A 25,850-nucleotide genomic window follows, 5' to 3' on the forward strand; every position below is an offset into this window, starting at 1 on the left:
GCAAATGTATTGAAAATTACCAGGTTTTGTATCAAAAGCTTAGTCCCACTGTACACGTCGCATATTCTGCTCCTCATTGCAGCAGACTTGCAGCAAGTCATCTTGAAAATTACGCACCTGATTCATTGAAAGTGTCTTGGCATCTCCGCACGCTATGGATAACTGCAAGCTGGCCTCGACCTCCTTCAATCTCGATCTATCTCACAGCTTTCTCACAGTCATTGCCTGAAATCTACTCTTCCCGGCAATTGTGAGCAACTATGAATTTCAAAAGTCTTCTTTTGTCCTTCTTCCTGGTCTTCGCGGTTGGACTCGCTCTGGTCCACGCTGAGGAGACTAAGGAGCCACGAGGCCCAAAAATCACAAGCAAGGTAAGCAAGTTTCGTGCCATTGATATATGCATCTAACGATTGGTTGCATAGGTTTTCTTTGATATTGAGCATGGAGACAAGCCCTTAGGAAGAATTGTGCTTGGATTGTACGGCAAGACCGTCCCTAAGGTAGGCATCGTTCCTTTCTGCAGCACTGCTTCTAGGTTGGGACTGGATACTAATGGAACGGCCTGAGTTCAGACAGCTGAGAACTTCCGGTACGATTGTTCAATCAATTGATATCTATCGACCCCTACTAAACGTAACACAGCGCTCTCGCTACCGGTGAGAAGGGCTTCGGTTATGAGGGCTCTACCTTCCACCGTGTCATCAAGAGCTTCATGATCCAGGGCGGTGACTTCACCCGTGGTGATGGTAAGTTCTGCACGTCAATTAGTAACAGCGCATGTGTTGACAATATTTGACTTGTAGGTACCGGTGGAAAGTCGATCTACGGCGAGAAATTCGCGGATGAGAACTTCAAGCTTAGGCACACCCGCAAGGGCCTTCTGAGTACGACACTCCTTGATCTCTTGACTTGAACGTCGCCGTTCTCTAACTATATCAGGCATGGCAAACGCTGGCAAGGATACCAACGGCTCTCAGTTCTTCATTACCACCGTTCCTACTCCGTGAGCTTACCACCCGTAATTTCCTTGCCGATATATACGAGCAGCGTACTAATACCTCATGTAACTGATAGATGGCTCGATGGTCGCCATGTCGTCTTTGGTGAGGTTCTAGAGGGCTACGAGATCGTGGAAAAGATCGAAAATGTGCCCAAGGGTCCTGGCGACAAGCCCGCAGAGACCGTCAAGATCGTCAAGAGTGGAGAGATCAAGGATGAATCCACCAAAGGTAGCCACGAGGAGCTGTAGACCTGTTCCTGGTCAGTCCTTGCTGCTTTGATATGCAATCAAATATGCTGATGGTTGGATGACGCTCAGAACAAGATCCAGCTGATGGGCTCTACGATGGAGAACCGTCAGAAATATCCACTCTGCCCGAGTCTTCCGCTTATTCTCTTCGCAACGTTGCATTCCTTTCCATCGTCATCGCTATGGTTATCATGGCGGTGAAGATCAGCAAGAAGAAGGCAAAGCAGTTCAATGAGAAGAGCGAGGTCTAGTCAACAGTGTTAGTGCTAAAGCTCAGCTGTTTATATAGATCCATAAATTGAATACATATTTCAAAACAGAATATTTAACTTCGATAGATGCTGTGTGGTACGCTTGACCCGCCATCATACAGTCCAGATTGCCGCCAGTAGGTGGTGGCAAATGTCCATCGAATGAGCCAGGCATAGAGTCATAGTAGTGGCAACCTGGAGCATGTCACTTGGGTGGGGTTGACACGCACGTACGGAGTACCTTACTAGGTATCCCTTAGTATTAGTAGTACCCCTCTAGTCGACGATTGAATCAAGCGTAACCGTGCCTTAGCAGGCACTGACAACAGAAAGAAGATACTCAGTTGACTCGGGGACTAGGTACAAAGCTTGGGCGAATAAACAACATTGCTTTTTGTTGCCTGATACTATTGAGCACCCAATAATCAATAGCCTGAAGTAATAGGTTGACGTTGATAACTTGATAGTATCCAAGTATGTAAAGGTAAACCTATCTAGTCCCGATAGTCTGGAGATGTATGTGACTGTAAGTGAATCCAAGTCATTTACCCTTTCAGCAGGTTCCGGATTTCTACCTTGCTTTAAGGATTGTGGACCTGACCCAGAGAAGACACATGCGCTCCGTAATCATTGCAAAATTTGCCATCAATGATATTGAAGCACATGGACGATCTACCTATGCGTGTAGTAGATATCTATTTGAACCAAAGACATTCATAATGTATAATAATGACCAATCATGATTCTATTTAAATTCAACAGTAATAAAATACGTGTTGTAGGACCCAAAACACAAAAAAAAAAAGGTTGAAAATTCACTAGAAAGAAAGACTGGGCCCAGCTGTATGGTTATCTGGATATCCAGTCAGACCCTTTCCTCTCCTTTTTCGCCCTTTTTTTGACTTGACGTTTTTTGAACTTTTTTTTTTCCTTTTTTTCGCCTCCCGGTGTCAGTATTTCCATTTTCTTAAAAGTTCTTTCGCTGGATCTTCTCGCCCTTCCCACAAAACCTCTTCCGCTCTTCTCCCCTCCCATCTATCGGCTACTACTTAATCTAAATTTCCATCTTCCTCCTTCTTTCTTCCCCCAAACCTCTCTCCACTTAATACTGTCTTTCTCTTCCTCCCTTTTTCTTTTCTTCCTTTGCAAGATTTGATAGAGGGTTAGATCTGGGAGAACACTGTTTTCAGTTTTTTATCTCCCTTGAAGTCTGCTCAGTTTCCAAGTTGTGTTACTTCTCTGCTTGAGACCTTTGCTACGTCGCCACTCGACGATAGAGAGACAACGCTTTTGTTTGAAGTTTCTCTCTTCTCTCATCTTGTACACATTCTTGATTTCGAAAAGAATCTCAAGCCTTCCTTACAACAGATAATCTCTGAAATAGATTGTCTGTGTCACGTTCTCGAGCTAAAAGAACACTAAGCAACCCTTCGATTGTACGTTTACAATTGCGTCCTCAGAGTCACCAGATCCGATTGATTTCAAACACTGAACTGTTGAATCGGCTTGCTCATTTATCTGATACAGTTTCAAAAATTCCCGCAATCATGGCCGACGGTCTGAAGATGGGAAATCTGTCCCTTAACGAATCCCAGCATGCGCCTGCTGGTCCCCCTTCAAACGGCCGCGCTGCCTACATCCCTCCCCATCTCCGTCAGCGCACCATGGGCGCCAACGTCGACGGTGCCGCTGCTCCTCCTCCCCCCGGTCCTGCTGCTCCTGCTGGAGCTTGGAACGGCCCAAGGTATGTATTCGAGATCCTTCTCAAATCTCAGTTTCTTGTCTTTGTTCATTTTGGCTGACCGTGGCGTACTTCTTGCAGAAACGCTCCTCGCGGTGGCAACTGGGCTAATGCCAATGCCTCTGATTTCAGCCCTCGTGGTCCCAATGTCCCCAATGGTAACAACAGCTGGACTCCCACGGAAGCTCAACGTCGGCCCTTTGATCCACATGCTTACGGACACCCAGGACACGGAGGCTCCTACGGCGGCTCCCAAGGCGGTTCTGCCAAAGGCTCTGGAGACGGCCAGTGGCGCGACGGCAAGCACATCCCCGGTCCCGCAAACGCCCGCCTGGAGCGTGAGCTTTTCGGTGTTCCCAACGATCCCACCAAGCAGAGCACTGGTATCAACTTCTCCAACTACGACGATATCCCCGTCGAAGCATCCGGTCAGGACGTTCCCGAGCCCGTCAATGCATTCACGAACCCCCCGCTGGATGACCACTTGATTTCCAACATCAAGCTCGCTCGCTATCAAACCCCTACTCCCGTCCAGAAGTACTCTATTCCCATCGTTATGAACGGTCGCGACCTCATGGCGTGTGCTCAGACTGGTTCCGGAAAGACTGGTGGTTTCCTGTTCCCCATTCTCTCTCAGGCCTTCCAGACAGGTCCTTCCGCCGCGCCTGCTCAGGCCTCGGGCCAGTTCGGATACGGTCGTCAACGCAAGGCGTACCCTACTTCCCTGATCCTCGCCCCCACTCGTGAGCTTGTTTCTCAGATCTTTGACGAAGCCCGCAAGTTCGCTTACCGCTCTTGGGTTCGCCCCTGTGTCGTGTACGGTGGTGCCGATATTGGCTCTCAACTCCGTCAGATCGAGCGTGGTTGCGATCTCCTGGTTGCTACCCCCGGTCGTCTGGTTGACCTGATCGAGCGTGGCCGCATCTCTCTGGTTAACATTAAGTACCTGGTTCTCGACGAGGCTGATCGTATGTTGGACATGGGTTTCGAGCCTCAGATTCGCCGCATCGTGGAGGGTGAAGACATGCCTAACGTCAATGAGCGCCAAACTCTGATGTTCTCGGCCACTTTCCCCCGCGATATTCAGATGCTTGCCCGGGACTTCCTGAAGGATTACGTTTTCCTCTCCGTCGGTCGTGTCGGCTCTACCTCTGAGAACATCACTCAGAAGGTCGAGTATGTCGAGGACCACGACAAGCGTTCCGTCCTCCTTGATATCCTTCACACTCATGGCACGAGCGGTCTCACTCTCATCTTCGTGGAGACCAAGCGTATGGCCGATGCTCTCTCCGACTTCCTGCTGAACCAGCGCTTCCCTGCAACTGCTATTCACGGTGATCGCACCCAGCGTGAGCGTGAACGCGCTCTGGAGATGTTCCGCTCCGGACGTTGCCCTATTCTGGTTGCTACTGCTGTCGCTGCTCGTGGTCTTGATATTCCCAACGTCACCCACGTCATTAACTATGATCTTCCCACCGACATTGACGACTACGTTCACCGCATTGGTCGTACCGGTCGTGCGGGTAACACTGGTATCGCAACTGCCTTCTTCAACCGTGGCAACCGTGGTGTTGTCCGTGAGCTGATTGACCTTCTCAAGGAGGCTCATCAAGAAGTTCCTTCCTTCCTGGAGAGCATTGCTCGCGAAGGCAGCGGATATGGTGGGCGCGGAGGCCGTGGAGGTCGTGGTCGTGGTGGCAATGCCACTCGCGATGTGCGTCGTGTGGGTGGTAACGTTGGCGGTGGTGCTCCCTCCTTTGGCGGCAGCTACGGTGCTCCCAGTAGCAGCAGCTATGGCGGCGGCGCTGGCGGCTACGCTGCCCCCCCAGCCTACGGCGGTGGCTACGGCGGTGGTTATGGCGGCGGCAGCTACGGAAACCCCTCGGGCCCAACTGGACCCTCTTCCTGGTGGTAAATTACCTAGGAGGTTGTGGTCCTTGGCGAGGCCGTCGGGTCTGAATGGCTCGTCTTTTCTCACGCCTTTCATCTGATGGTTACGATCGGAAAACGAGTCCTGAAGTACCTCTCTTCGTCCTTCTCCCTTTTCTCACATTCCTATCAGGACCGGCTTTGTCACGACCGCCACGACTTCCTCTTCTACAATTTCCTATGTTATCTGATTCCTCGATTTGGGTTTGTGGGTGTTCTTTATCTGCTGAGCATTTCGCGATTGCTATTTTTTTCATTCGCCTTTTCCGTCTTAGACATGGGACGTTCGATGCGGTCCGATATCTCCATCTCGCTGCTCCGAACCATACGGTCGGTATGGATAGAAGCGCCTTGATCGGCATTGCATGACTATCATAGATCGCGTTGAATTTCCTGCTACGACCGTCTTTTTCAGATACCCTTACCTGTTTTTCAAGCGTCCATGTGGAGGTACGCTTGAACGATGCGCGCCGAGCGGGAGTGCCGGCTTTTCGTCTTCAGAAAAGTACTTTTTATGGTTTTCATATGCTCGGTGCTATTGCAGCTGCATCGACTGTGTCTTGCAACATAGATCTCTACGGTTTCGGTATCTAAAGGCGGGCCTGTTCTGTGTCTTTCCTCTTTTTGCTCGAATTCTTACTCGCACTTGCATGCGTTATTCCTGTTTTCATGGAAATCAACGCTTTCTTCTCCGAACTGTGTCATCACTTTCCATCGACTCTGAACGGTTATTCCGGGTCTGCGCATCCACACCGCATGAAAGAGGCGAGTGCACGCGGCAATCGTGTTCACGGGCCTTTTTTTCCTTGTGTGTACTTTCGTTTTTCTTTTACCGCGGTGCATAAATTACTCGATGCGAGTGATATAGATGGGATTATTTGCATTGTGTTATGGCGTTGACTTGAGCTGCTGTGTCCACAAGATATTCTCTGCACCGGGGTCCGTGGAGGCTTGACATTTGAATGGGAGTCTTTTTGTGGTTCATTACTCGGATCCTTGGAGGGGGTAAAGCTGTGATTTCTGGCGCATTGATGTTCATGCTGGTTCGGAGGCATCATCCTTTACAGTCAGAAGCAGCTTGGGGCATTAGGCCTTCTAACGGCACGGCGTAGCTCACGGAGACCCTTAGTCTCGAGAGAAGAGAGCTACCTATTATCAATTAAAAAGTTCTATTTTGTCTGTGTCATTGTAGCTTTTGAGGACGTGTTAATGTTTCAGTAATTTTCTCGATTTGTCTGGATGGTGATGAGCAATGACAAGTTCCTTTTCCCGCGTTGATGGAATGTGGGTGTTATTACTACTAGTGGTTTGCAAGGTCTGACCTCAATCCACGGAATAATAATAACATCACTGACTGAAAACCCCCAGCCTCCTCTTCCTCACCCCCAACACAGATTAGCAGATCTCTGTCTGAGATTCTGTTTTTTCTGTAGTAATAGGGGTCAAACTTCACATATCCAGAGTAGATACGATACGTCTCAAGGGCCGTATTCACTCAGTTCTTACATAATCCGGGGCTTCGTCTGTCAATTGTTGAGCATCTTCGCATGGATGCTAGACGAATGGCGAAATTCGCAATGAGTAACTTTGATTCGAATATTCTGATCATTGGATTGAATAACATCAATTACGGCGATTAAGGTTATATCAAATCCACCTCATTGTGAAGTAATGATAGGGGAAGACAGAATGATTAAAGAACAGTACATAGTAGCACGTAGGTAGTATGACCTCTGTATACCAAAGCTGCGGCAAGGCAAAAGATCCCGGAAGGAAGCCAGAAAGAAATATCGGCACCAGAACTCCCACAACGCTCATTTTGCCTTTGCTCGAACCACTTTCTTTTCTCTTCATCCAACACCAGAGTCCATCTTCGTTTATATTTATCATCATCGCATCCAGCCCTCATCTTCATTTTGTCATCTCCAACCCTCTGGAGTTTCTCTCATTTCTTCCTTGACTCTAGCTATAAACTTGTTGGCATCATTTCCTCCCCTTTAAATAGTTACACGCTTCGCGGTCCTCGATAACCCAAGCCTGACAGCGTGTGACGCCCCCCCTGGGGCACGAATCAACAATCCACAATTTCGGACCATTCGCGACAGTGGATAATTTCTCCATTGATAATAACCTACCTCTCGAGAAATTGCTGAATTGACGGGGTCCCTTCGAAGATGGCCGACGCTGAAAGCAACGTCGCAGACGAGTCGTTTGCGCAGTCCGAAACCCAGGACGAGCAGCCTTCGCACAGTACGGTCAGCGCGACGGTCGGCATCAGGCGTCAGGCGAATGGCACCATTGGCTCCGTCTACTCGGGAAACAAAATCAGGCATCTGAAAAAGGAAGATGGCATGCCGCTCTGGCGCAAGGACATCCAGTACCAGTTTCTCAAACTGGTCTTCGAGGACAAGACCCCCGTCTTCACTCGCTGGTCCGATGGCAAGAAGAACTTGGATTTTGCGGATATTTACATCGATGCGATGGCGAGGAGCAGTAAGACGAGCAAGATTCTTAAGGACAAACTGCAGAGCGATAAGCAAGCCGCCATCAATATGGCGATGGTTTGTCTGCTCGTTAACTTTGGGAGGATGAATACCACTTTGAACTGTATGGTTTTGCCGTTCTCTTTGTCTCTTCACTCAGCCCTCTTCGCGATCTCATTCCTCCCTAAACCCTCCCTTAACTTGTGCCATTGGATCTCGAGACTGACTCGGAGACAAATCTAGTTTTCCCAGAAATGCGCGCTCAACTACGGACTTATCACTCCATTCCTTCCCTGCAGGCACACCAGGACCCCAACGCATACAAGCAGCTTCAGGATGCTCCTCGTCTCAAATCGATCCTCAAGGGTGCATCAGAGGATGTTGACCAGCCGAATACGCTCGAGAAGATCAAACGCCATCCCATCCCTCGGACCAATCCGGTGCACCTCATCTTTGTCCTCGCACAGTACGCTCCCAAGGTGTCCGAATTGCACTTCTTCCCTCCCCGTGATTTCTTCGACTTGGTCATGAGATCCACGCTCAGCAGTAAGAGCCGTGCAAGAGCTTTCTTATGGCTGATGTGGTGGTATTTGGAGAGTGATTACTCGCGTGAAGCTGCCCTCAACAACCCATTCGGCCCGGGCCAGGATGGTGAAGGAACCGAGGGCCTGCCAATCAAGGTGCCCAGCTTCGAGAGCCTCACGGAAGAGCAGGCAAACGAGGAAAATGTCGATACGCCCTCAGAAATCGAATACGGAGAAACAAAACGCTTGGAGCGTAAACGTAAGTTCATGCGATGGTCGACTCATTTTCCGCCTTTCGGTGCGTGGGCTGACGTTGTCATAGGCATTCTGGAAGAGGACGAGCCATTACCCAGGCCGCCAAAGCGTCCACGAAAGGGTAATTCTGACCATCTCCCTCCGCGACCTCCCTTAGATGCGGGCCCAGGAGAAGGTCCTGCGTGTAAGTTCAGTCCAATGATCCAGCATGTGTAGTCATGCGTTAACCAAGGTTATCTATGAATAGACGACGCGTATTATGGAACCAGTTCTATGCGGCCGCCTTCCAAGCGTCCAGCGGATCCAGATGAAGGCTATCTGACGCCTACTCAATCATCGCGTTCTGAGTCCAAACGACCCAAGCGGGAGTCGTCTCTCAACCGCTCGGTCGGTCAGCAGCGACTGATTTTGAAGACTAAGATGGAGCAGACCCCCGACGCGTCCTCGCCGGCGCCTCCAGGATCAGGTCATCCGATTCTGAATAGATTCGTGACCGAATCCACTATTGGTCAGCCTCCCTCATCTCGCCGCCCTCGGCCACTTACACAGCACCAGTTGGCTGTCGAACAGAATCGGCGCCAGCGTATCGATTATCTCCTGGCCAAGCGTAAAAACGAGGCTTACCGAATTTTACGAGCGAAGAGAGAAAACGAAATCCCGTTCGCGCGCTACGGTCGCTTGTTGCAATCTCTTCCGGAAGGTTACGACACTGAGGACGAGGAGGCCTCATGGGGCAAGGGTGGCTTGATCCCTCACCACGAGGAAGAAGAAGACTTTGGAGAGTCCGCGGGCTACTTCTTATCTGTGATCCGTAAGGCCGCCAGAAGGCTTGACCGCTGGGACTATGAAAACGCGAATGGTCCGAAGAGAGACCGCAAGAAAGAGAGAGAGGAGCGCCAGAAGGCCAGGCAGAACGGCTATGCCATGGATGCCCTTGACCTGAGTGGGCGAGCCTCGATGTCCGCTCGTAGCAGAGCCCGCGCAGCGCGCAATGCGAGACGCAAGCTCGCCGAAGCAGAGGCTGGTGCTTCTGGTGCTACGGCCGGCGAGGCCTCCAAGGGGCAAACTGCGTCATCCTCCCGCTCCAAGAGCAGCCGAAGTCGCCCTAGCCGCGGTGCTGGAGGGGCCTCTTCCGGTGTGGCAGGCAAGGATGATCTCGACGTTCCCTTACAAGACCAGGATCTCTCGCCGCTGCCTCCTTCCATTCGTCTGGCCGATGAGGACGCCGATCTTGACGGCGAAGGCCTTGACGATCTGGATCGCGAACTGCTAGGTGAAGGAAGCGGGGATGAGGATGACGCTGCGGATCGCGACGATCGATCTTCGCGCCCAGCAGAGCCTGGTTACGAGGATAGTTTCATGGGTGGTGATGCAGATGACGACGCGGAAGCGTTATCATCCGACGATGAAGTTGACGATGAGGAGGATCTCGACGACGGAGATGGTGGAGTCGATGTGGACGAAAACTCTTCGACTTTCGATGGCGGAAATGGATACGCTGCCAGCGAGACCTCTTCTGTTGCTGGTGATACTACCGCTGTCCTAGACGATGGCAAAGTCTAGTAGAGACACCGCTTTCATGCTTGGGTCTCTTCTTGGAATGCTCCTACAAGTCACACTAGACGTTTCATATTTTAGCACTCTGCCACTCTGTTTCTTACTTTGTCTTCCTCATTGCCCTTTTTCAAATTTTTAATGTGTCTTTGCCCATGTGACCGTGTCCATCTTGTTACCATAGCAGAGTACAGTAGCCACATACAATCATGAGTGTCCAGAACGGACTTGTGCTCAGGACTCAATTCCGCTGCATAAGCTACATTACATTGTCTTCTGATCATCTATGTCAAGTTCAGTATGAATAGATGTCAAACAACGGCGACCGATAAAACCGATAAATCCAGCGTCGGACTTAAATGGACATCATACAGACATTCCAGACCCGATCGAACGTCGTTATTGGGCAGTCCAGGGCTGTGCTGCAATCAAAGGGAGAGATGGCTGCTGCTGCAGAGCAGCCTCGGAGTTGTAGAGTCGAACGAACCATGTATCATTTTCAATTCCAGTTATTACCTTACAGTATGTGCATCGTAGAGAGTCCCCCACGCAAATGAAATAGCATAGGTAGACTTTGTGGAGGGGAACCCTGGATGGTTGAGAGGTTACCGTACAATAATGTCTCTATGGGAGTACTCAACCATGATCATTATTGACATGTGAACGCATCCGCCGCCTCTTTCATCGTTGTCCCCTGTCCTACGAGCGCTCAACAAAAATTCTCGGATCTGCTCACAGCACAAACATCCGCACTCATCATTGCACTCATCTGTCATTGTGTTTATCTTTATATCAGGTTACACTTGTAAACGTGTCATCTTGGCTCTTATAGAAATTCAACAAGAACTGTAGTATACTGGGTCCTCCTTCCATTGTTTGTGTGCCCCAGAGATCAGCCGATCACAAGGAATCTTGCCGCCGAATTGCACCTGCAAGTGTGCTCCACTCCAGCTCTTGAACGAGTCGGCTTCAGTCGCCTTCATCTCGTCAGTTTCAAACCTCCGCTAAGTCGACGACTGCGCTGTCATTGCTACAGAAGTACTCCGTACAGCTACAGCAACTTCCAGTCTTGTCGCTGCACACCTGACAGGTCCTTGACCTCCTTCTCCTCCTTTTTTTTCCCTTCTCGGGGTGTCTCCCCACCCAGTACCTTGCCACCATCAGGCTGGCTATTTTCTTTACTGCAGAGATCACATTTACTTACAGGGGGCGTTCGATCCTACATCATCCTACCTTTGGTCTATTTTCGGCGATATAAACGCGGGGGATTCTCAGTTGCGACCTTAACCTCACCTGCCGATACCGCATCGAACTCATAATTGGATTTGGGAGACCGCAACTACCTGATCGTTTATTTCTGTCCCACTGCGAAACATACCATATCCTTGTTCAGCAGATCACGCATCATGGCTGATAAACCCGCCATCCTTCAACCTCGTCCGCGGCGAGTGTTCGACCTTACGCCTGCTTCGAACGAATCGTCCGAATCTCCTACTCCCGCGGAGCCCGCCAATTCCGATCTGCTCAATCCCAAGGAGGCCGCTTCGACCAGCGTAAGCCGCACTGCTTCCATCATGAATCTGACGTCGTCTACCCTTTATGGCATTTATTCTCCGACCGCATTCGAAGGCGAGGGACAAACACCTATCTCGGAAAATCCACCTATCATTAAAACGTCTCCTGAGACGCCAATTCGCCATTCACTTCAGAGAACTCGGTCGCGCCTCAGTCATGGGCTATTCCGTGGAGTGATTCTGCCCCAGGTGTTCCGAAGTGTGCTTCTCTTTGGGTTCGGTGTGGCCTACGGAGTTATCACAGTCCATTTACATGAAAATCACTGGATCACACCCGTGAAGTTGGAGAATATTCGCTACTACGACTCTTGGCAATACCTGGGTCTGTGGGGTCTGGCTGGAGTGGCTCTGGGAAATGTGCTTCCCTGGCTGGATTCCATTGCTGGAGAGTGGGATACGGATCGTTCCCGGACCGTCAAAGGGCAGGAGAACAATCGTCCCCGCGAAGATCGTACTCCTGCTTGGGTTACAGTGGCTCGGAGCGTTGGGGCGTTTGTGGGAATTGCGTTTGCTCTGGTAAGTGAATTATCTCTATTCTTTTGTTTTTCCGATCACTCGCATCTATCTACCTAAAGGCTTGCAACGCTGACTGGGCTCTGCGGCACAGAGGAGACTTCCCTGGGAATCAACAACTCAGGCGTCTGCTACTCTGGCTCTAGTCAACCCTGTGCTGTGGTATCTCATTGACCGCACAAAGGCAGGCTTCCTTTTGTCGACCGTGGTGGGACTAGCTGGGACGGGTGTAGTGCTGGGGCTCAAGCCGGAGTTAGTCCCAACGTCCGCAGATACTCCTGCGACTACCATACCTCTATTAAATGGCACTGTCCTAGAATATGGACTACCGACGGGTCTCACTCAGGAGGGCGTTGCGATCCGCATATGGCTCTCAAGTGTTCTCTTCTGCGCCTGCGTCTGCTTTGGCAACGTCGGCCGGCAACTTGCCATCGGAGGTACAGGCAGGAGATAGACTCGATTAGTGGAGTCCATGTCACAGTCCTTCGAATTTTTGCCTATTTCGTGTTCATTTTTACCTCGCTGAGTTTTGGGTTGATCGGCGCCAGGTAGCTTCCTTCAACAGGTTACCATCGATAGATAGGGCTCTTAGCATAGACTAGCTTCATGATAGGACAATGGAATGATCCTGATCACCAAGCCCTAAGCTCGGAGGCTTAAGCTTTGGGTACGAACTTACGAACTTACCATGTCAACGATGTCAGTGGCAACGTCTCCAACTACTCAAGGTGCCGCGTCCTCCACCACTGCGACAACACACGACTGGACACCATACACATTCTCCAGATTCTACAAAAGGCTGTAGAGCCAATCATTGCAGTCCCTTCCACCGAGCTCGCCATTAGACGAGATCAAGTCAGACACTGCACCCAAGATCGACACTTTGCGGTTTCCCACAATCCCTCTCCATTCTATATGACGATTTCCGTACTTCATAGGCCTATCTCTTCCGTAGAAGAGGATAATCCTCGTAGGAACGCTTTTGAAAGAATGTTGTTATTTGCGTTGTTCATGAAGAGAAAAAAGAAGAAAAGAAAAGGAAAGAAGTTTTCAACGGAGCGAGTTTTGTGTTCCGTTTGAGAATTGGTGGTCTGTGCTTTGTCATGTGATTTTGGAGACCTCTTGCGCTGTGCATAATTATGTAAACATGTATTGCATAGCATATGTGGAGCTCATGTGACAGCTCCGGCTCAGGGGACCTTTTGTGGAAATTACATTACACCTAACGCTGTGAATTTACCAAAAGATGAATGGAAGTGGGGTGGTTATTCGGGAAATCATCTGTAATGATACAACCAGTCCGAGAGCGGCCATGATTCTCAGGGAGGAAAGAGAGGATCATGATTGACCCCGCGGTAGGATGCGCAGAGATAGAAAAGCTGTCGATAGACAATTGTTGCAGGTACTTCTTATTGCTGTGATTGACAGAGACTGGTGACACTTATCTTCATCCTATCCAGACTGTCATATTCTCAGGTAAGAATAAGAATAATAGACTTATCGCCCTCAGGACCCAACTCAATTGACTTCAGGCGGGGCTCCTGTCATGATTGTCATCTGAACTTTTTCACAATACTCCAACCACCCCTCCAAATTTTCGTCGGTGCTCGATTCTGACTCTGTTGTGTCCCAGTGTCCATCACTGTCAGCGTCTCACAATGTCTCAACAAAAGTCAGGTATGTCCATCATTGATATCTCCTCAGCCTCTTCTTCCCCTCACTCGGGGCTTGGGTCTGTTCCTCGCCAAGTCGTACTGGCCGGTTGCTTCCCCACTCTGAGTTTTGTTACTCGTGTGGAATTGAAACGAGCATTGGACTGACTCAAGCTTGTACACTTCTTTTCTATAAACAGCTATCCTCTCCGTCTATGACAAGACTGGCCTTCTGGACCTGGCCAAGGGTCTGGTCAAGCACAATGTCCGTCTGCTCGCGTCTGGTGGTACCGCCAGAATGATCCGTGAAGCTGGGTTCCCGGTTGAGTGAGTCACCAGCTCTTCCCATTTACTCGGAGTATGATGGTTATTGACATGGTATTTCAATTGTTAGGGATGTCTCCGCTATCACTCATGCTCCTGAGATGCTCGGTGGCCGTGTCAAGACCCTTCACCCCGCTGTCCACGGTGGTATCCTTGCTCGCGACATCGAGTCCGACGAGAAGGATCTTGCCGACCAGAATATTTCCAAGGTTGACTTCGTCGTCTGCAACCTCTACCCCTTCAAGGAGACCGTCAACAAGGTCAACGTTACCATCGCCGAGGCCGTTGAGGAGATTGATATTGGCGGTGTAACCCTTCTGCGCGCTGCTGCCAAGAACCACGCTCGTGTCACCATCCTCTCTGACCCTCAGGACTACCCCGAGTTCCTGAAGGAGCTGGAGGCTGGAGAGATCTCCGAAGCCAGCCGGAAGCAGTACGCCCTCAAGGCCTTTGAACACACTGCGGACTACGATACTGCCATCTCGGGCTTCTTCCGCAAGCAGTATGCTGGTAACGGCGAGCAATACTTGTCTCTGCGCTACGGTGCCAATCCTCACCAGAAGCCTGCCTCTGCTTACATGCTCCATGGCAAACTGCCCTTCAAGGCTCTTAACGGATCCCCGGGCTACATCAACCTTCTCGATGCCCTCAACGCCTGGGCTCTGGTCAAGGAGCTCAAGCAGGCCCTTGGCTACCCCGCTGCGGCCAGCTTCAAGCACGTCTCTCCTGCCGGTGCTGCCGTCGGTGTTCCCCTGAGCGAGAAGGAGCGCAAGGTCTACATGGTCGATGACATTGCCGGTATCGAGACTTCTGGACTGGCCCAGGCCTATGCTCGTGCCCGTGGAGCGGACCGCATGTCCAGTTTCGGAGATCTACTTGCTCTCAGCGACGTCTGTGATGTTCCCACTGCCAAGATTATCTCCCGCGAGGTTTCGGACGGTGTTATCGCCGCCGGTTACACCCCTGAGGCGCTAGAGATCCTCTCCAAGAAGAAGGGTGGCAAGTACCTTGTCCTGCAGATGGACGAGAGCTACGTCCCCGCTTCCGAGGAGACTCGCACTGTGTACGGTGTTCAGCTCAGCCAACAGCGCAACGATGTTGTCATCTCGCCTCAGAAGACTTTCAACACCATCATCACTCCTAAGGACTTGAAGGCCCTTCCCGACTCCGCTCTGCGGGATCTCACTGTGGCCACCATCGCTCTGAAGTACACTCAGTCCAACTCGGTCTGCTACGCCCTGAACGGCCAGGTCGTCGGTCTGGGTGCTGGTCAGCAGAGCCGTATCCACTGCACTCGTCTCGCCGGTGACAAGGCCGACAACTGGTGGATGCGCTTCCACGACCGTGTGCTGAACATCAAGTGGAAGGCCGGCACCAAGCGGGCTGACAAGAGCAATGCCATCGACCTTCTCTGCTCCGGACAGACTCCCCGTAACGATGTCGAGAAGGCCGAATACGAGCGCGTTTTCGAGGAAGTCCCTGCTCCTTTCACCCAGGAGGAGCGTGACAGCTGGCTGTCGAAGATGGGAGAGGTTGCCGTCTCGTCCGACGCTTTCGTAAGTGCTTGACCGCTCTATTTCATGTGATTGTATAGCTTGTGCTGATGCAGAGTCAAATAGTTCCCCTTCATCGACAACGTTTTCCGTGCTGCCCGTTCGGGTGCCAAGTACATCGCTGCCCCCAGCGGTAGCCAGAACGACGGCCCCGTCTTCGAGACGGCCGAGAAGCTGGGTATCGTCTTCGTCGAACAGGGCACTCGTTTGTTCCACCACTAAGTGTGGGGAGTTTACTATTGTCTCGGTGGACGATGATACCGCAGTGATGTTTGCGTAGTCTTGTGATGACCCTATAAGTATTACCATCGACAGGCCTCCAAGAGAGTCATGCCAAAAGTGCTTGATGTCTTTGATGTGATTATGGGATGTGTTGGCGTTCTGAATAGCGCCCTTGACGAACAGAACTTGTATAGATTCAACTCAGTACCACTTTATTTATGTTTATACTCTCTGAGATGCCGTAGCTATGTAACAGACCAACAGTAGAGGGACTGTCTGCATCGAAGTATCTGGTACGGAACTTTGCGAGAAAGGTGCCTGGTAATTAGCGATTGGTAGAATACGGTCGACGCCCGTCACTAGCTATATTCCAAGCTTCGCGGTGCGATGTGTTGCGGGTCCCTAACATGATCTATGCTGTTCTGTGAGGACTACGTTCGCGGGGTGGATTGGAGAGAAGGTCGTCGATTGTGTGACTGTCGAGGCTATTTGAGCGGTATTTTCATATAGCTCCCGTTGCCTATCTAAGGCTTGAGACGGTATGAGTAGGACCTTCTTCTAAAGGTCGGCCATGTTTCCTCACACATACCGTTTCTGCAGTTAGTTTGATATCGGTAATCGTGAGCTTGTGATAGATGTATTATACAGTTCTGCATGCTTTCTTTTTGCATCTTGGCAAATTGTTGTCCCTGATTGCACTTTGTTCGGATATAGCTGATAAGGCATGTAAGACTGCTATTAGTTGGTTACCTTGTCATTGGTGTTGCACTCTATCCGTCGGCATTGTCACGGAAATATACTTGGGATCGACTCTGGCCATGGTTACCAGGACCAAGAACCACTCGCGCGAACAAGGGACGGACCCCATGAGGGATTTAGCTCTGCACCGGAGAGAGTATCCATCAAGTTGGAAAGCTAACTAAGAGCCATCCCATGTTTCCCGAAAGGTCGAAGGTCGGGTATGGAATCGGGTGGTAGTGATGTAGAAAGACACAAGTGGATGCGGCACAGAGGAGATGTAGGTAGGGCACACTATAATTTTCATATTATTATTAGCAAAGCGAACCACGCTCTAATATCTACTAGCTCGCATAGCTCAGTTGGTAGAGCGCATGACTAGTAATCATGAGGTCAGCGGTTCAAATCCGCTTGTGAGCATTTTTTTTACCGCTATTTTTTCAACCTTTCTTTAGAATATCATCCTGTCGCCGTGATTAGCACCCGGACGAAGCTCAGATTGCCTCCGTCCCAGCGTATACGCCTTACGTCGGTGTTCGATGAGCGTGGCGGAACTATATAGTTTGCGGAGGTCTAAGGTGCATGCACCGTTGGAGAATAACAACTGATGCAGTCACATATGCATGTAAGAAGCTTGGACAGCATGACGAAGATCAACCGTACGTGTCCTGCATTGCCTGCACTGGCCAGCTCCTGGTTTGTCCCGAGAACCACAACAGTCTGTCCTTGGAACCACGTAAGTCCGAGCCGGGGACAGGAACACCCACATCGAGGACCGCTTGGTGGCAGATACTGCTCTGTTGTATATAGTCAGAAATAATACTACTCGTTTCCTGCTACGTGATATCTAAACAATCGGTTCACAAGTAGCTCACACCAGTATTCGTCCACTTTAACACTGACAGCAGTGGTCGTTGTCTCCCCATGTCTCCGAGGTTTCATGTACGCTTTGATGTTGTGACGTTGACGTAGTCAATGCTCCCGTGGTCATAGATGATCGTGGTTGCCGCGATCCTCGTCTTGCTTGACCTGATATCAGGTATAAAACCGGCCGTACTAGGACATGCTCGAGTCGGCGCACATGCTTCTGGAGGCAGAGAGTGACAGTCTGTCTCTCAACTCCCATATTCTCTGGACATGTTGACACGGACGAGACTGCCATTTGAGACATTTTAGACAGGAGTATGGGCGTGCTACTTGAGTTTCGTGAACGTTCTAATGGAACTGAGAGTATGACTGGGTGCTGCGAATGAGCATTTCCACCCTTAAAGAAGACTCGACCAGTCCTTTAGTGTCGCACCCCAGGAGTTCATTTCAGGTTGCATCTGAGCCCGCTTAGTGAAGTACTGTTTCTATAACCATCTTTGGTTCAGATCAGCTCAGATGGATGTGGACCTGGTGGTAGTGAATCAAAACTGAACTAGACAAAACACTACCTAATTGAAGAGACCCTGGCACCTGTCACATAGAAATGAACCTCAGGCCATCCACGTGCCTGTGAGCCTCACTGTCACTTATCTGTGGGAGCTCAATCAAGATTCAAGAACATAAAAATAGAAAAAGCAAACACAAACTCTCAATTGAATGCTTCAACCAATGCCTAATAATATCTCAGGAGATTAGGCATTTCATTCAATTCACTTCATTAACCTCATTAACTTCTCTCATTCACCTCATCTTCGTCATTGTCTCTCAAACGCTTGACTGCAGCCGTCGTCACTTCCCAGGTACCGTTTGGAGCTTACCCCTTTGCACGTGACGTCCCCATAAGCGACACCTCAGCAACGACAACAGCGTCGGCCTCCTGAGGTCACTTCCCGCATTCCCCAGTTGCTAATCCACCTACGTATCCCTCCTACTCATCTCACTTTCCTCTAATTCCTCACCTTTACTTTCTTTCTTTCTCTCCGTCTTTAGCTTCAATTCGCCGTTATCCCCTTCACCATTTCACCTCGAGCTTAGTTGATTTCTTTTGAGCGGCGTTTCGTTGGGCGGGTAAGGTCGTCTTGCGGCCTTGGTAAATATGGCTCCTCTTCCCATCAAGTTCACGGAGCTCATCAATGTATTTCCCCTCTCTCATGTGTTGATTCAATTCCGCTCGTTGACAGAGAGTGCTAATGTGTGGTTAATCTACTATAGCTGACAAATGCCGAAATTGCTGTATGTCCTACCATCCGATACTGCCTGATGCCATCCGTCGCTGAACTAGGGTGTCGCACGCCGGCACGCCGGACGCGCCTTCCTTTGCCTATAAATTTTGTGGATCTCTGCTTACGTTTTGTTTCTTCTAGCCACAATCGATTGGCTTCAACTCGTGTGTAAGTACAGCTTGGAGGCGCACCTCCAAACAGGGATCTTGCCGAAGCTTGCTAACCATAGTGTCATTGCTGGATAGACTTTAGAATCGGATCATTTCGTTTGCGTGAGGCAAAAACTCAATGAAGAAGACAAGCCTCAAGTCATTATTGTCAACCTCAAAAACAACAATGAAGTCATCAAGCGGCCGATCAATGCGGACAGTGCCATTATGCACTGGACCAAGAACATCATCGCCCTCAGAGCTCAGGGTCGAACAATTCAGATCTTCGACCTTTCTGCAAAGCAGAAGCTCAAGTCTGCGGTCATGAATGAAGATGTTGTTTACTGGAAGTGGTTCAGTGAAACGAGTCTAGGTTTGGTCACCGAGGCATCGGTCTACCACTGGGACGTTTTTGATCCAACCCAGAACCAGCCTCTCAAGATTTTTGACAGACTTCCTAACCTGAGTGTAAGTGTGGCGGAAATCAGAAAGTCCAACACATTGCTCGACCCATAGTAACTGACATCACCGCTGCCAGGGTTGCCAAATTATCAACTACCGTGTCAATGACGAGGAGAAGTGGATGGTTGTGGTGGGTATCAGCCAACAGCAGGGACGTGTTGTGGGTTCAATGCAACTGTATTCCAAAGATCGCGGGATTTCTCAGTTTATTGAAGGACACGCGGCAGCTTTTGCTTCAATCAGAGTCGAAGGCTCTCCTTTGGAGCACAAGCTGTTCACCTTCGCTGTTCGTACTCAGACCGGCGCGAAACTGCAGATCGCCGAGATCGATCACCAGGAGCCGAACCCGCGCTTCCAGAAGAAGGCCGTGGAAGTTTACTTCCCGCAAGAAGCAGTTAATGATTTCCCGGTCGCTATGCAGGTCTCCAGAAAGTACGACATCGTTTATCTCGTTACCAAGTATGGCTTCATTCATCTTTACGACCTCGAAACCGGAACCTGCATTTTCATGAACCGTATCTCCAGTGAAACAATTTTCACTACAGCCCCCGACTCAGAATCTGCAGGCCTGGTCGGTGTCAACCGCAAAGGCCAAGTCCTGTCGGTCAGCGTTGATGAGGGAACTATTATCCAGTACCTGATGGAGAACCCTGCCATGTCTGGACTTGCGGTGAAGCTCGCGTCAAAGGCTGGCCTTCCTGGAGCGGATCACCTCTACCAGCAGCAGTTCGACAACTTGCTGGCGCAAGGCAATTATTCCGAAGCTGCCAAGATCGCTGCCAACTCTCCCCGAGGCTTCCTTCGTACACCCGAGACCATCAACCGCTTCAAGAATGCGCCTCAAACTGGCCAGCAGATGTCTGTAATCCTACAGTACTTCGGTATGCTCTTGGACAAGGGATCCCTCAACAAGTATGAAAGTGTTGAGCTTGTGCGCCCTGTCCTGCAACAGAACAGGAAGCACCTGCTGGAGAAATGGATGCGTGAGAATAAGCTGGAAGCCTCCGAGGAACTCGGAGATATCGTCCGACCATTCGACATGAACATGGCTCTGGCCATCTATCTGCAAGCCAATGTACCCCACAAGGTCATTGCTGGGTTTGCCGAGACTGGTCAATTTGACAAGATCCTCGCCTATTCGAAGCAAGTTGGATACCAGCCCGATTACACTCAACTTCTGCAGCACATTGTCCGCGTCAATCCCGAGAAGGGTGCCGAATTCGCGGCTCAGCTTGCCAACGAGGAAAGTGGCGCACTCATTGATCTTGACCGCGTCGTGGACGTCTTCCTGTCGCAGAACATGATTCAGCAGGCAACCTCGTTCTTGCTCGATGCCCTCAAGGACAACAAGCCCGAGCACGGCCACCTACAGACACGGTTGCTTGAGATGAACCTCGTCAACGCTCCCCAGGTTGCAGACGCAATTCTTGGTAACGAGATTTTCACCCACTATGATCGTCCTAGAATCTCCCAGCTCTGCGAGAATGCCGGCCTCATCCAACGTGCTTTGGAAAATACTGATGACCCTGCGGTGATCAAGCGGAACATTGTTCGTACCGACAAGTTGAACCCTGAATGGCTCATGAACTACTTTGGCCGTCTTTCTGTGGAACAGACTCTTGACTGCATGGACACCATGTTGGAGGTGAACATCCGCCAGAACTTGCAGGCTGTTGTTCAGCTTGCAACAAAGTTCTCGGATCTCCTTGGGCCCGGTCAACTCATCAGCCTTTTCGAGAAGTACCGCACGGCTGAGGGTCTCTACTACTATCTCGGAAGCATTGTCAACCTTAGCGAGGATCCTGAGGTTCATTTCAAGTATATTGAGGCTGCTACGGCCATGGGCCAGATCACCGAGGTCGAGCGCATCTGCCGCGAGAGCAACTACTACAACCCGGAGAAGGTCAAGAATTTCCTGAAAGAAGCCAAATTGACCGAGCAGCTTCCTCTCATCATCGTATGCGACCGTTTCAATTTCATCCACGATTTGGTTCTCTACCTATACCAGAACCAACAGTACAAGTCAATCGAGGTCTATGTGCAGCGTGTTAACCCTTCTCGCACTCCGGCCGTCGTTGGAGGCTTGTTGGATGTTGACTGTGATGAAGCTATCATCAAGAACCTTCTGTCGACCGTCGAGCCCTCTGTTATTCCCATTGACGAGCTCGTCTCTGAGGTCGAAACACGAAACAGATTGAAGCTGCTCTTACCTTTCCTTGAGGCCACTCTGGCGGCTGGCAATCAGCAACAGGCCGTTTACAATGCTCTCGCCAAGATTTACATCGACAGCAACAACAACCCCGAGAAGTTCCTCAAGGAGAACGACATGTATGACACGTTGACCGTCGGTAAATACTGCGAGAAGCGTGATCCGAACCTGGCCTACATTGCATACAGGAAGGGACAGAATGACCTGGAACTCATCAACATTACCAATGAGAATGCTATGTACCGGGCCCAAGCTCGTTACCTTGTTGAGCGTGCCGATCCTGAGATTTGGTCGTTCGTCTTGAGCGAGAATAATTTGCACCGCCGTTCTCTTGTCGATCAGGTCATCGCAACGGCAGTTCCTGAATCGACTGAGCCCGACAAGGTTTCCGTTGCCGTCAAGGCCTTCCTTGAGGCCGACCTCCCTGGCGAGCTTATCGAGCTCCTGGAAAAGATCATCCTCGAGCCCTCGCCCTTCAGCGACAATGGTAGCCTGCAGAACCTTCTGATGTTGACGGCAGCTAAGGCCGACAAGGGACGTCTGATGGATTACATTCATCAGCTCAATGAGTTCAGCGCTGACGAGATCGCCGAGATGTGTATCTCCGTCGGGCTGTACGAGGAAGCGTTCGAGATATATAAGAAGGTCAACAACTACATTGCTGCCGTCAATGTTCTTGTTGAGAACATTGTCAGCATTGACCGTGCTCAGGAATTTGCCGAGCGCGTTGAGTTGCCGGATGTTTGGAGCAAGGTTGCAAAGGCACAGCTTGACGGTCTCCGTGTGTCTGACTCGATCGAATCGTACATCCGCGCCAATGATCCCTCGAATTACCTCGAGGTCATTGAGACTGCCACTCACGCCGGCAAAGACGAGGAGCTTGTCAAATATCTCAAGATGGCTCGCAAGACACTGCGGGAGCCAGCCATTGACACCGCCCTTGCTTTCTGCTATGCTCGTCTTGACCAGCTGCCGGAGCTCGAGGACTTCCTGCGTAGCACCAACGTGGCCGATATCGAAACGTCCGGTGACAAGGCCTATGCTGAAGGCTACCACCAGGCAGCCAAGATTTTCTATACTAGCATCTCCAACTGGGCTAAGCTGGCTACCACCCTGGTGCACTTGGAGGATTACCAGGCTGCAGTCGAGTGTGCACGCAAGGCCAACAGTGTCAAGGTTTGGAAGGAAGTCAACCAGGCCTGTGTGGACAAGAAGGAGTTCCGTCTCGCCCAGATTTGCGGTCTCAACCTCATTGTGCATGCCGAGGAGCTGCAGGATCTTGTGCGCCAATACGAGCGCAATGGCTACTTCGACGAGTTGATCAGTGTTCTCGAAGCTGGTCTGGGACTGGAGAGGGCGCACATGGGCATGTTCACCGAGCTTGGCATTGCTCTGTCCAAGTACCACCCTGACCGGGTCATGGAGCACCTCAAGCTCTTCTGGTCTCGCATCAATATTCCCAAGATGATCCGCGCCTGCGAGGAAGCAAATCTCTGGCCAGAGCTAGTATTCTTGTATTGCCACTACGACGAGTGGGACAACGCCGCTTTGGCAATGATGGAGCGTGCCGCGGATGCCTGGGAGCACCATTCATTTAAGGATATCATTGTTAAGGTTGCCAACCTGGAGATTTACTATCGTGCTCTGAACTTCTATCTGCAGGAGCAGCCTCTGCTTCTTACGGATCTACTCCAGGTCTTGACCCCTCGGATCGACGTGAACCGTGTTGTACGCATTTTCCAGAGCTCCGACAACATTCCTCTTATCAAGCCGTTCCTGTTGAACGTCCAGTCTCAGAACAAGAGAGCCGTCAATGATGCCATCAACGACCTCTTGATCGAGGAGGAGGATTACAAGACTCTACGCGACTCGGTGGACAACTATGACAACTTTGATGCGGTGCAGCTGGCGCAGCGTCTCGAGAAGCATGACCTCATCTTCTTCCGGCAGATTGCGGCGAACATCTACCGTAACAACAAGCGCTGGGAGAAGTCGATTTCGCTTTCCAAGCAGGACAAGCTATACAAGGATGCCATTGAGACCGCGGCGATTTCTGGCAAGTCGGACGTGGTCGAGGAGCTTCTTCGCTACGTAAGTTCATCCCTCATCGATCGCTTTTCTCACACTGGAACAATTTTGCTGACTGTGTCTAGTTTGTCGATATTGGCAGCCGGGAGTGCTACGTCGGCATGCTGTATGCCTGCTACGATCTCATCCGCCCCGATGTCATCCTGGAGATGTCCTGGCGTCACGGTCTTCATGATTTCACTATGCCCTACATGATCAACTTCCTCTGCGAGCAGACACGTACGATCGAAATGCTGAAGAAGGACAATGAGGAACGCAAGGCGCGGGAAGTGTCGCATAAGAAGGAAGAAGACAACACACCAATCCTGGGAGGCTCGCGGCTCATGCTGACTCAAGGGCCGGCGACGCCTGCCCCTGTACCAATGGCATACGGACAGGCTAATGGCATCACGCCGCAAGCCACTGGCTTCCGTTCGTTCTAGCTGACGTTTGTTCATTAATGTATGCACCGGGAGAGTGCCAGCTGGTGGGCTCGTGATATACATGGCTGGGTATCTCGTCCGCGATGTGATTTTTTACTCATTATCCCTGATGGCATTGCATTTCTTTTTCTTTTTTCTTCGTACCAATGTATTCGATAGGCTTTGAACATTTGTACCTTTTTCTCCTCCAGGTGAATAAACTAGTATCTTTCACGGCATGAAGAGTAATGGGTCGTGGCTGCCGGTCTATTGACTGCAGCAGTCATTAGTCTACGTTCTGTAAGCTGTCTCTGACGATGAATAGTGGGCGAGCTCTTGATCGGGTTGAAAGGAAGCATCAGGGAAATAGATTAGCCCGGACGATTCGGGGCAGCGAACTTTTCCCCGTGACGATGGCGATTCGCGGAGGCTGACGAGGCAAATGTCAAGAATGACAGACGAGTTTCAATTGTAGAGATGCAGCCGGATGGCATGCGAAGAAGGATGAATTGTGCGGTTGAAGGTTGACAATTGGCTGGGATGCACCGTACAGACGGTGTGGCATTTCAGTGTGACACGGCAAGGGACAAAATCATCGCTGCATTTCGGTGCCGGGTTTGTGTAGGAGTCAAGGAGAGTATGAAGTACATGGATTCTGCATTGCTGACCGCAGTAAGATAGCATTACCTTACCCGGTACGCATAGTACTGCGTAGTAGTAGAATGGTCAAGCAGTCCATGGTCCATAGTTACATAATTAGTTTATCTCTACTCCGCGTATCTAAACGCTACTGGCTACTATGCCGTTACTATGTGTCCCGCAAGGGATGTGTAGATAGAGGTCAGATGACCTCACGGAAAGATCCAGCTTGTCCCGTCTTGTCGGTATGACCATTGCCAAAACGAGATTCTCTGCCAAGGTCATGCATGGTCTAGCCCATTTTCTACGGAGTACACAGAGTTCTATAGTGAATTGCTGACCTGTAAGACCGTGCCTGCACCAGTTTGGGACTGCTGATGGAATTGGATAACTTCTACACTGGTCCGTTGATCGGTCGGGGCATTCCAGTCCGAGAGCGTTTGAACCAGAACAACCAGTTAGATTGCAGACGATTTACGTTTCTTGTGGCTGCGATGACCTCGGTCCATCTAACCAGAATCGTTAGTTTTAGTAGATAGACTAGACGGACGTGACGTGATTGCACGGAGTTTGTTGTCCGGCAATGCTGCCGATCAGACCCAGAGCGAGCGCCTAGCGCCGTTTACCTACGGAGATTGCTAGAAAGCATGTGGGATTGTGGGTATGAGTAGGGTCATTATTCTGGAAACGTGAGATCCCCATCCCAGGATAGGAACGAACTAACTGTTCTCGAAATGATGCTTTTGGGAAAGTAGTTCCTCAAGACTCAAATGGATCGATTGATTATCTCCCGAGGGCCCGAGGTTGTAGGGATCGCGGTACCTGAATGATCCGATTCTTTATCGATAGTTCGATATTTTAGAATATGACATGAAGCCTTGTGGATGTTCTTTAGCTTGGAGGTTATTATTGTGTCATTTTCCGAGCATCTTCACCTTGGAGATCGTGCAGAGGGATCGGTTCTTCTGAGTTCTCCTTCACACTTGAAAGTCGATACTCGAAGAAGTAGATAGATACGGTAGACAAGATACTAACGACAAAATCAATTAACTAACTAATATTTCATCCACCAATGGCTCGGTCGAGCGGATAATTCTGCTGGCTGAATGTCGATAGATAGTCCAGTATCTGATTTTCAGTAGAGTAAAACGATTTGTACAACAATTTGTACAAAGGGGAAAAAACCTACG

General features: G+C 50.4%; 5 protein-coding genes and 1 non-coding gene across 6 annotated transcripts; all 6 read left to right on the forward strand.

Annotated features, from left to right (window-relative positions):
* Window positions 1–260: 260 nt before the first annotated feature.
* Window positions 261–1,500, forward strand: ALT_5245 (peptidylprolyl isomerase; the record flags this gene model as incomplete). Its single annotated transcript, XM_033555317.2, has 8 exons — window positions 261–371; window positions 423–500; window positions 573–589; window positions 643–746; window positions 804–884; window positions 940–1,003; window positions 1,075–1,229; window positions 1,319–1,500. The coding sequence occupies 8 exons, from the start codon at window positions 261–263 to the stop codon at window positions 1,498–1,500; spliced, it is 792 nt and encodes a 263-aa protein (XP_033411208.1).
* Window positions 1,501–3,047: 1,547 nt separating this feature from the next.
* Window positions 3,048–5,156, forward strand: ALT_5246 (DEAD/DEAH box helicase; the record flags this gene model as incomplete). Its single annotated transcript, XM_033555316.1, has 2 exons — window positions 3,048–3,244; window positions 3,323–5,156. 2 exons carry the CDS (start codon window positions 3,048–3,050, stop codon window positions 5,154–5,156), a joined length of 2,031 nt encoding a protein of 676 aa, XP_033411207.1.
* A 2,188-nt stretch (window positions 5,157–7,344) lies between these two features.
* ALT_5247 (ino eighty subunit 1) lies at window positions 7,345–9,995 on the forward strand (the record flags this gene model as incomplete). The annotated part of the gene is made up of 4 exons (XM_033555315.1): window positions 7,345–7,777; window positions 7,897–8,436; window positions 8,500–8,616; window positions 8,680–9,995. 4 exons carry the CDS (start codon window positions 7,345–7,347, stop codon window positions 9,993–9,995), a joined length of 2,406 nt encoding a protein of 801 aa, XP_033411206.1.
* A 1,397-nt stretch (window positions 9,996–11,392) lies between these two features.
* Window positions 11,393–12,527, forward strand: ALT_5248 (INSIG family protein; the record flags this gene model as incomplete). Its single annotated transcript, XM_033555314.2, has 2 exons — window positions 11,393–12,076; window positions 12,168–12,527. The coding sequence occupies 2 exons, from the start codon at window positions 11,393–11,395 to the stop codon at window positions 12,525–12,527; spliced, it is 1,044 nt and encodes a 347-aa protein (XP_033411205.2).
* A 1,204-nt stretch (window positions 12,528–13,731) lies between these two features.
* Window positions 13,732–24,042, forward strand: ALT_5249 (putative clathrin heavy chain; the record flags this gene model as incomplete). Its single annotated transcript, XM_033555313.2, has 7 exons — window positions 13,732–13,750; window positions 13,926–14,052; window positions 14,120–15,605; window positions 15,669–15,807; window positions 18,965–19,329; window positions 19,400–23,623; window positions 23,686–24,042. 7 exons carry the CDS (start codon window positions 13,732–13,734, stop codon window positions 24,040–24,042), a joined length of 6,717 nt encoding a protein of 2,238 aa, XP_033411204.2.
* ALT_t104 lies at window positions 16,910–16,982 on the forward strand. The gene has a single exon. It is a non-coding gene; the product is annotated as a tRNA-Thr (tRNA).
* Window positions 24,043–25,850: the final 1,808 nt, after the last annotated feature.

The sequence above is a fragment of the Aspergillus lentulus genome, assembly GCF_001445615.1.
Source record: "Aspergillus lentulus DNA, contig: Alt09, strain: IFM 54703, whole genome shotgun sequence".
NCBI classification, from domain to species: Eukaryota; Fungi; Ascomycota; class Eurotiomycetes; order Eurotiales; family Aspergillaceae; genus Aspergillus; species Aspergillus lentulus.